General features: G+C 40.6%; 1 protein-coding gene across 2 annotated transcripts; it reads left to right on the top strand.

Moving 5' to 3' along the window:
* The first annotated feature begins 374 nt into the window (after positions 1 to 374).
* LOC111235062 (oxysterol-binding protein-related protein 2-like) lies at positions 375 to 10,953 on the top strand. Of its 2 annotated transcripts, none has more exons than XM_022763366.1 (14): positions 375 to 463; positions 755 to 900; positions 1,015 to 1,126; positions 3,391 to 3,466; positions 3,957 to 4,091; positions 4,256 to 4,353; positions 4,470 to 4,652; positions 5,198 to 5,305; positions 5,395 to 5,484; positions 5,577 to 5,703; positions 6,223 to 6,342; positions 6,752 to 6,875; positions 7,012 to 7,108; positions 8,518 to 10,953. In XM_022763366.1, exons 2-14 carry the CDS (start codon positions 864 to 866, stop codon positions 8,618 to 8,620), a joined length of 1,410 nt encoding a protein of 469 aa, XP_022619087.1. In that variant the 5' UTR covers positions 375 to 463; positions 755 to 863; the 3' UTR covers positions 8,621 to 10,953. The 2 variants fall into 2 exon arrangements, with proteins under 2 accessions (XP_022619087.1, XP_022619088.1); XM_022763367.1 differs by having other exon boundaries at positions 7,012 to 7,102.
* The last annotated feature ends 306 nt before the right edge of the window (positions 10,954 to 11,259 follow it).

Genomic DNA, 11,259 nt, shown 5'->3' on the forward strand with positions numbered 1-11,259 from the left:
ATGTACTCCTCAAAAAAGCCTCAATTTTTAAATTAAGAGGAAAATTGAGAGCTAGCTATATATATATATATTTTTTTTTTTATCTAATGTGGCATAAGGTACAAATTAAGAGGTACATGTAATTTTTTGTAAATTTTAAGGGGGTTCTGCCCTTCAAAACCCCTTAAACTTAAACCCGTCAAACCATACTTCCTTTATTTGAGGAGTCAGGTCCTCCCAGACTATGTTAAACTCCTCAGTGGCCTTGTTTAATGTCACATTATTGAATCTGTGTTGAAAATAGCTGCTGGACTCAACATCTGTTCTTTACCTTCTATTTCTAGACGGCTACTGGCTGCGATTTGATTGGCTGAAGGAGTTGTCAATCAGGGTGTCCTTGCCGCCCACTTCCGCCCAGCTTCAGAGGCAGTGCACTCTTCGATTGTTTATGTCACTAGCGCTTTAATTTGACCTTAATTCACAGGTACATTTAATTGGATTGTGTTTAAATCTTCGTGTGTGTGCTGGTATGTGTTTGTCAGTGTCTGTGCTGATAACGTTAGTTAATCTCTGCTGTCCACTCTCCAGCTGACGTTTTAACTCAGTGCAGCAGCGATGCTAACGGCTAGTTAGCTAGTCAGATAGCTAACTAACAGCTCCGGGAAACGATTTACTGACAGCTGTTATTTTATTCATAGCATGATCTAGAAAATGTTTGGCTTTGACGACCACTGCCAGCTGCCCTGCTCGGTGTAACGAGCTGTCCGTGTTGCAGGTAGTGTGTTTGGCTGTCTGTGATGCTTGGAGAGAGGCTGGGCTGCAGGGACAGGCCGATGGTGGAAACATGGCTTCTGAGTAACGCTTAGTTACTTTTTCTGCTCAGTATGAACAGCGAGGAGGAGTTTTACGACGCTGAGACAGGTGAGACGGACTGACAGGGGTCTGTAGTTAAACATATTTACTTATCGTGTCTAAAAATGAATGAACCGCGTCTTTACTTTCTTCACCCCCTCCCCCTCCTTTTGCCCCCAACAGGGCTGGAGTCAGATGATTCCTGTGAGGTCAGTTTTAAAGATGCCCTGGTGTTTGACAGCAAGCAGGTGACCGACGGCAGCACCACACAGGAGAATGGAGTGTGGGAGCGCAGGTGAGGAATGTATAGAAGTCTGGTATGCATGTATGCACTGTTGTATTCGGATAAATTACATCTTTTGTTGTAATTTTAAGCGAAAAGAAGTAAATACGACCCCTGCAGCAAACATTACAGCATTACAATTGAGCCTTTCTTCAGATCTTAATGCACCGTTACTGCTTGTGAAACACTCAGATTATCATTAACTCATTTGGCCTTAATTGACTTGTTATGACTTGTAAGGCATGTCAAGAATTGTCATTAGAAGTTGTCAGCCAATAATAAATTCTCCTTGAAGAAACTGACTGAGGATCTGAAAATGATGCCTAACTGGAGGCTATAACTAAGATGTCAGTGCTTCCAGTTTGAAATTTCAACTGTCCGAATTGTCAGTAAGAAATGACAGCTATGGATCTCAAAGATAAGATCTGAAAGATCATGACATTTTTCAGATAAAACGGCACAACCGCAGAGAAGAAAGGTAAACCCATCCTATGACAGCAAAGGATGTGAAAGGAAAAATGCTCCACTGTGCAGCGTTGATGCACAAACATGATACATGGAAGAATCTTCAGAAGGAAGCCTTACCTGCGAGCTCATCACAAAGTACCTCTGAAATATACAGAGCAACTTCTGGATAATCCAGAGTTGTTTTAGAAATATGTGCTGTGCACAGAAGATGTTAAAATTGAGCTCTAAGGCCACAATCACCAAAGGTGTGTATGGAGGAAAAAAGGGAGTGACGTTTGAGGAAAAGAACAATTTGCCATCTGTTAAGCATGTGAGCGGAAATATTCTGCTTTGGGGTTGAGCCAGTGGCACAGGAAACATTGCACAGATACATGGAAGAATGGATTCCACTATATATCAGCAAACTCTGGATCCAAATTGAAACTGTAAAGAGCCTTGCCTCTCCAACAGGATGATGATCCAAAGTAAAACTCAAAATCCAACATGACCTACTTCAAGAGACACGAGCTGAAGATTGTGGGACAGCTCTCTCAGTCCCCTCACATGAGCATCATTGAAAGACATAAGATTCTCAGTCATCCGAGTCATTGTATCTCTTAGCTTTACGTAGGCAACTACACTTGTTTGAGGTTCCTCTCATATGAAAGGCTTCTTCAGGTGCAGCTGGCTAGTGGGGATCCCACAAGAAGTTAAATGCTTGGAACTGGAGGTGAAACGTCTACAAGAACCTCAAGCAAGTCCAGCTGCACTCCTAAAGCTCTGAGAGATCATTGGAAATCCGTGTGTAGATCTTAAAACATTCTGCGTGTGCAAGACAGCCTAAAAAGATCTTATAACTTCAAGTGATCTGCAGGAAGAGTGGCTGAACAACTATATAACGAAAAGACTGTAAGCTTCCTGTAAGTAGTGCCAAAGGGGAGGTTACTAAACTGACTTGGTGTGGTGCTCAAACTTTTTTTAGGTTTATGAACTAAAAAAGTAACGGTTCATTAACATTTGAAGAAATGCTCATTTTCTGCAGTGGGGTTGTTTCTTTTTTTCTTCAAAAATCAACAAAATACCTAATTTGCACACGTTTGGCCAAACTATTGTTACCTCCCGCCAGCCGTAGGCTCTGACCCGTAGTTGGGAGCGCTTGGGTTATTTAGCTTGGCTCGTTACTTAGCTGCTAACTAGCTCTCAGTCCGGACCACTCTGCTGAACAATGACCAGGCCTTGCAATCACGTTAAAGTGCTTTGTTCCCATACGGGCAGCGAACACAACTCCCGGCCTTTCAACACTGCCACGCCGTTATCCTGAACTTATCTAGACACTTCTTTCTGACTACCTGTAGCATGTAGCTTCTCCGGCTGCACGGCACGCGGCTCAGTCTCACTCGACGACACAAACTCACACGACAGATCTCTACTTCCCAGAACACCTCAATCACTACGTCACACACACAGGTTATCCACAAGGTCCCGCCCTTGAAGGGGAAGGCTGGGCTGGTAACACCGGTGACTACAGATGCATGTATGTGTGTATTTATGTATGCGTGTTACTACATGACCACATTAGAGTTTGGGTTCAGGATTTGAGGGTTTCATCATGCATGCACTCACACGTGGAGGCAGAAAAGGCAGTGTAACCACATTTTTATGATGTTAGCTAGTGAGCACCTCCTCTGCCAAGCATGTCAGTGTAGCTACAGTCATCAGTTGTATTATTGACCAACCATTAAGAGCCAGCTGTTAACAGATACACTGTCAAAGGTTTTGTCTGATTTTGCAAGATCTTTACAATCTTATTTGGTCCAAATGTGTTCCAGGAAAACCCTGCCTGCTGAAATGATCTCCAGAAACAATTTCAGTGTGTGGAGTATACTGAAGAAATGCATCGGCATGGTGAGTCCCTAACACAAGTATGAGAATAGAAAGCTCAGGTTCAGGTACTCTGGCAGTTTAATCTGATTTTCTGACATCAACTTTGCTACGAACAAGCAGTATCCAGGTTCTGGGGTGGTGTAGCATGCTTTTTTTTAAATAATTGAGTACTTTACATACTTCAGCTTTCAACTCGCCTCTACAAAATGAGTCTTGACTGAACTCGCTGTTCTTTCCAATGCTCAGATGGCTATAATTGGTTTGGGAAATGCACTCTTTGCAGCCACCTGAAAGAACTAAAATAACTTGAATGAACACCTGCATACACTCAATGCAGAAGTCATGGTTTTGTCATTCCCACGGTTGAAAGAGAGTGCATTTTTGTTGCTTAGAAGTTAAATAATATGATGCATGAGCTTGTTTGAGTAAAGTATTTTGTACAACAGTGCTGTTTTACTCTTTGAATCCAGTATATGATTTTATTTTTTTTATTTTTGTTGGGGTGTTATAGGAGCTGTCCAAAATAGCCATGCCAGTTGTGTTTAATGAGCCGCTGAGCTTTCTCCAGAGGATCTCAGAGTACATGGAACACACTCACCTTATCCACCAAGCCTGCAGTTTATCAGACTCCATAGACCGCATGCAGGTAGAGATAACAGATGACTCTGATGTTGTGTATTTGTTAAATATTATATTACAATGTTAACATAACAGTTTATTTGAGTTGATTTAGAAATTCATTTTCTGTCAATTGATAAATCAAGTAATCATTGCAGGTCTACTCTGCTCCACTTCATGTCTCTGTGACAGGTTGTTGCGGCATTTGCTGTTTCAGCTGTAGCATCTCAATGGGAAAGGACTGGAAAGCCATTTAATCCTTTACTGGGGGAGACATTTGAACTCATAAGGTATTAGTCAAGACTGTTGGCAAAAGCCTGTGGAAACTTGAAACTGCATAGTACAGTTTCGCCTTGATGATAGCGTTTTTACTTTCATTTATGAGAGTTTTTAAATGTTTTTTAAGGGAGGATGACGGATACAGATTGATCTCGGAGCAGGTGAGCCACCACCCCCCTATCAGTGCCTTCCATGCTCAGTCTCTGAAGCAAGAGTTTGAGTTTCATGGCTCCATCTACCCGAAACTCAAGTTCTGGGGCAAAAGTGTGGAGGCTGAGCCCAAAGGCACCATGACACTGGAGTTACTGAAGTAAGTATTTATGTCACTTATCTGTGTGGATTTTCTGCATGCCGGTACTCGTTGTTGTTGTTGTTGTTGTTGTTGTTGTGCTTTCATATAATTGTTTTAATGATTTGTTCATACTCGATGTCTGCATGTGGCAATACTTTGAATGTTCTTGGCTTTTCCTGAAATTTCAGTTTTGCTTTCTTGCTTGCTTGATTTTGCATGAAAAAGTGAAAGTTAAAACAGCCATGACATCGATATAGCCAAACAATATTTAAAGGAGTAGTTCCACATTACAGCAAAGGCACTTTATCGGTTTCTTAGCAAGAGTTAGATGAGAAGATCGATACCACTCCTGTATGTGTCTGATAAATATGAAGCTACAGCCAGCAGCTGGTTACCTTAGCTTAGCACAAAGACTAGAAACGGGGGGAAACAACTAGCCTGTTTCAGTTCAAAGGTAAAAAAAAAAAAAAAAAATCCACCTTCCAGCACCTCTAACACTCAGTAATTAACAAACACACTGTAGTGTGGAACTATTCGTTGAAGAAGCTGTGATTTTCTTACAGACATAAAGAAGCGTACACGTGGACAAATCCGTTGTGCTGTGTACATAACATCATCCTGGGGAAACTCTGGATTGAGCAGTATGGAACTGTGGAGATAGTCAACCACAGGTACAATGACAAATACTGCATTGCAAGATTTAAACTGTCCACCAGTGCTTACTGATTGATATACATATTTCCTTCATTTATTTCCTCAGCACGGGGGATAAGTGTGTGTTAAACTTCAAACCATGTGGGATGTTTGGGAAAGAGCTGCACAAAGTAGAAGGTTATATTCAAGACAAAAGGTAAGAGCGTAACCATAACAACACTGTGAATAGCCAGTGGCTGTGATTTAATTTTCTCCAAGGTGAATTTTCTGTCTCTGCTGTGGAACCAGTAAGAAGAAGCGGCGAGTGATCTATGGGAAGTGGACAGAGTGCATGTACAGCGTGGACCCCAAGGTTTATGAAACATACAAGAAGTCAGACAAGAAGACGGGAGGAGACTTGAAAAAGCCCAAACAGGTGAGTGACGCTCTAATTTGACTAGAAACTGATGAACCAACATCTGACATCTAACCTTCCACTGAGATGAAATGCTGCTTAGAGTCTGTTCTCACGCTTGTCTTTGACTTGTTTTATCTGTCTTACAACGTGAAGTAATCTGTGAATTTTACTCATCACTCTAAAATGTTTTTCTCAAACGGTATCTTTTCCTTTCACAATAACATGCAGTGGCTTTAGTAGAAGGTAAGGTAAAAGTGTATTTGATATCTGTAGTGTGCTACTGCTGTTGTCTAGTTCCAGTTATGTTCAAAGTGCAGTGTATGATTAGATCATTGCCAGCACTAATCCATAATGTCTTGCAATGACATGCATTGTTGCTTGAGAGACGTGTTGAATTTGTGGCAACTGTATTTCTGTGAATCACCTGTTTGCACATGTACTCTACGTACTGTAAGCTTTAGCTAGTTGGTCCATGTCTGATGATAATGTTATTATTTATCTGGTTGGATCTGTGTGTGTGTGTGTGTGTGTGTGTAGGAACAGAGTTGTGAAGGTGAGGAAGCAGATGAGATGCCAGAAGTTCAAGAGACTGTGACTGTGATACCAGGAAGTGCCTTACTGTGGAGGATAACGCCGCGGCCTACTCACTCAGCACAGGTCAGTGTCTCACACACACACACACACACACACCATAGCTGTGTCTCAATTCAGGGGCCACATCCCTCAGAGGACGCAGTCTAAGGAGGTGTGGCCTTTGCAGTTGCCCTAGACCGCAAAGGCTGAATCGAAATAAGTCTGGCCCGCGAAGGATCTCCACTTCGCTTCACCAGCTGTACCTGCCCTTATCGTTGTGTTGCAGCTCCTGTTGCCTAGCAACCTTAAGAACATGTAACATTTTTTTTTAAAAATTGAAATTTTAAGGCCCTTGGTTTTTTTTTTTTTGGTTTTTTTTTAACAGTATTACCGCCAGCTGTTCAACTGAGCTGAGACCCTATACTTTAAAATATTATTTTCGTTACTTCATTACTTAACCTCTGCTGTGTTCCCTCCTGCGTTTCCTTTGTAGATGTATAACTTCACCAGCTTTGCCATGACACTAAATGAGCTGGAGCCCGGTATGGATAGACTGATGGCACCGACAGACTGCCGGCTGAGGCCCGACATCAGAGCCATGGAAAATGGAGACATAGGTAACCCCAGCCTCACATAAACGCGACCTCTATAAATGCTGAGACAAGCTGAAACTATTCCGTCCTCACATCACTGCACTACTGGAACCCTGACGTGATGCTGTAATGGCTTCTTCATTATTTTTGTGTTTTATAGAGACGGCAAGTACAGAGAAGGAGCGGTTAGAGGAGAAACAAAGGGCCGCACGCCGGGAACGCTCCATGGATGAGGAGGACTGGTCAACCAGGTGTGTGTGAGTTATAAATCTGTAACTTTACATGGTGTATTCTCAGGAGGTTGCAGCTGGAGCCCCTCTCAGACATGCACCTCGTTATGTAAATGTGATGGTAACTTAACTTGTCGGTCTCTTGTTGGAATAACACCCAAGTCCCTTCCGCGTAAAAGTCACAACTGCAATCTTAAGATGTAAGACGTATAGTAGTAACATTTCCACATCACTGGTCTGAATTGGATGCAGTCAGATTAATTTAAAGTGATAATCTGGGGGGTTGTGTGAGGTACAGTCAGTTTATTACCTGCAGTAGACTCAGAATGGCGCCCTCGCAGTTCAGAGAAACATCAGGGAGCAGCAGCACAGAAGCTGAGTGATGCACTGCTGTGGACGAGGCCATCCCCAAAAACGTGTTTTTTGCCACCAAAAAAGGGTGTATAAAAAGAAAATTCAGTTTTATCAGGGTCTGAACAGACTCTGTGGACACTGAAGATTATCTGTCTAGATGATCAGGTCTGACAGCTTGGTAAACAGGAAGTTTACCAAGGGAGGCTTTAAAGATAGAAATGTACATGTGAATCTCTCTTTGTATTTTAAATTTCTTAAAATGAAAGTAAAACCTGATTTAGGTTTCACTTTCTTCACAAGGTTGTTAATGTGAGTATGGAGAGACAATTTGTCATTCAGACATAATCTAAGATATTTGTATGCAGAGACTTTTTTTTAATGCAATTCCTTCTGCAGTTTTAAGACTGATGTTATCTACACCTTTTGTACAGAATGTAAATAGATCCTGGAGAAAGTCATCAATCTGTTTTTGTGTGTGTCATTTTGTGATTCATTTTAACTGGTAAAATGATGACACGAGTGTGTGAAATGCGGTTTGCAAGCCAGCAGTCGCCTCATTTAACCAAGGAGCGACTCTTTATTTCACTGTGTCATCTGCTCACAGATCAATCTTTGCTGGCTGCATGCTCTCCCCAGTATTGTTTATAAAGACAGAAAACAAGACGGGTGTCAATAAAGCCTTGTGGTGTTATCCCTTCCTCTGGTGAAAGAAATGGCAAATATTGCACAAGCCTCATTGCTGTTTGCGTAAAGGTTTGTCACATCCGAGTAAAGCCAAAGGAAAATGTCATCATTTGAACAGACTGCTGAAACCAGCAACATGATATATTCCATGTCTCAAAAGAGCTAATGAGTGTCTCCCAATTTACTGGAATTCAGCCATTGTACATGAAATATAATTTCAAAAAATATAAAAAAAATAATTAGAAAAAACTCCCACTTTGAATTCAACTAAATGCAGAAAATGCTCCACACATTATAATTGAAACATGTTCCCACAACTGCACATTGCTCCTGTTATGCAACGTTTTCCCTTAACCCTGTCATTAAAAACAGGTCTCACTTGTCTTCTGTCTCCTCAGGTGGTTCCAGCTGGGAACAAACCCCCACACAGGAGCTGAGGATTGGCTGTACACAGGTGGATACTTTGACAGGAATTACACTGACTGTCCCAACATTTATTGACACAGGAGGTGCTCAGTGTGAAGATCTCCTCACTGATAGGATTTACTTTGTTTCTCTCAGCATCTAAGATTTTGTGTCTTTGTGACATCCAGACGCTCAGTGGTACTGTGTCTTTGTTTGAATCAATGAAAAGCTGATATCAAAAATGTGATCAGACAGTTTATCAGATTATCTGCAATTGACTGTGAACGCTGTCCACAGGAAAAGAAAAAAAAAATATTAAGGAGAATTTTAGAGTTTACTTACTGTAAATGTTGAGCATCAAACATCTTCATCTTTATACTCCCTAGTCATGTTCTGATGTTGATAATAATCCACATGTATGTAACTCACCTGTTGAGGATTTTAAACCAGTCACCTGTGTGATCCCTGTGGTGCTGCTGCAGGACACAAAGCTCAGACTTCTAAAGGATATATTTTCAGGTTTAGTTCAGGTACTCAACCATAGCCTCACCTGTAGACACTCCACACACTTCTGTCAAGTTGCATTCAGATATCAGGGGTTATTTAAACACATCTGCTACTTTTATATATAACCTATTTGAATATTAGATGTCTATTTTAGTTAGCACTAAACGTCTCTAAAACATCACAAGTGTGATAATTTTCTGTGAATAGAGACATACAGTAGAAACAAAAGCTGCTTACAACCATGTTTACTGCCACAGTAAACAGAAATTGTTGGTGCATTATGTTGTTGTCCGCTGTAACATAGTTAATGTGTATAATAACTGGTGCATGCATGGTCACCAAAATGATTATTTACACACTTTAAAGCCATAAAAACAACTTCTTCTGCACTGAGTATAGTAGGATACTGTAATAATGTATTCACATAAAACTTTAAAGCAAAGGCATACAGAGCGTATTGGTTTAAAGCAGGGGTTTTCAAAGTCCGACACTGTGGGCTCCACCACCTGACAATTGTTGATCTTTTTGTCTAGATGTTCACAGGGTCTCAATGCAGTCAATACCTGCAGATGAATGGATAGAGGAGAGTATCCGTGTTCCCAGAATATAAAAACCACATTGATGGGACGTTCTGAGCCTCAGTACTGTCGAAAAATATCAAGACTGCGACGTGAAAAATTTCATATTAATGGATTTTGTAACCCCTATTATAATTCTTTGTCTTAGTTAGATTTGGGGGCATTATCTTGCTCTACGCTTTGGACATTACAGCTCTAATGAAATGAGCTGTAATGATACGATATGAGAGCTGTAAATAACACAAAATATAATGTTGCCAAGGAAACAGTTAGTTACCTGTAGCCTACAACTTGAGCACCATTTTTTTGTTTACATTTGGCAAATTGGCCTCATTAAATTTATGCTGAATTACATACTAACAGTTCCTTTTCGCAATTTACCCATGGATGTACAAACACCTATCAATGGTTTAGTTTGATATGGAAGAACACTTAAAAAATGTGATGATTCTGAGGCAAGTTCTGGGGTTATGATTCTGTCATTTCTAATCTGACTTTTGGATGTTTATTCAAAATTGAAGAAATGATACATAGAAATGATATTCTGGGGAAGTGTCAGATCAGATTTGACTGCGTCCCTTTGTGGAGGTGCACTTTGAAAATCTCTGGTTTAAATAGAAAGCTGTGTCATATTGACTCCTGATTAAAGCTACTGTCTTCACATGTGGACAAGTAACTCTGACTGTTTCCAGAGTATCCAGTTTGAATTCCTTGGTCATTTTTCAATAAATCAAAGCTGTGTTTTTGGATACAGCAGGAACGAATAAGACAGGACACTGAAGGCACCATGAACCTATGCAAACTGATCCATCCAGTCTGCCCTCCTGAAATGTGAAAAATAAAACAAAACACTTAATTTTTCTTTAGCTAGTAGCCAATGTGTGCTTCAGACACTGCAGAGGCAGCGGCTAATGAATGTTGTGCTGATGATATGATGCTCACATACAAACTGTACAGCCGTGTGGTTATTAGACAGTGTAGAGATGTTCCTTCTTGTTTCTGAGCACTAACCTTGCATTAAACTGCACATTTGACGGCTCACAGTCCTATGCACATATTGTATAGTGAAATGTCCAACATCACGTCTTCCCCCAGCTGCTCTCAACTTTACTCTGAATTCAAAGCACTTTGTGACGCCTGCAGACACCTAAAGGTGCAGGTTCAGTCTGATGGTTCCTTTGATCTCATACTCTTTACGCCCTTCTCTGTCTGTCTAGCATCCATTTGAAAATGTTTACATTGTATGTTCATTGATCTGTTTTTCTCCTCCTCATACTGTTATCCACACATAACCATATGCATACAAGGTATATTTAAGAAATAAATTATGGACTATTGAAATTACAGCCATGTCACTGTTTGAATAATCAGATTTTTTAGTATCAGTTCTACACTTTGACATCAGTGTGTTTTTATACCAGTGATTCCCAACCAAGTCTTTACAAGATCATTTATAGGATAGGAAAGACAAACTATTTTTCTGCTACACAACATAATGTATTTTTTCTGACTTTTCAGGCCTCTAAAAATATTAAAAAGAAACTGAGAAGGACAAACTACTCTGATTATTGACATAATGCAACATATGACAAGCAGTCACAAGTAGACAAGTATTTTCATTGTTGATTCATTATTTTTGGGCATTTCTCA

Source organism: Seriola dumerili, unplaced genomic scaffold (genome assembly GCF_002260705.1).
Source record: "Seriola dumerili isolate Sdu_G_001 unplaced genomic scaffold, Sdu_1.0 BDQW01000468.1, whole genome shotgun sequence".
NCBI classification, from domain to species: Eukaryota; Metazoa; Chordata; class Actinopteri; order Carangiformes; family Carangidae; genus Seriola; species Seriola dumerili.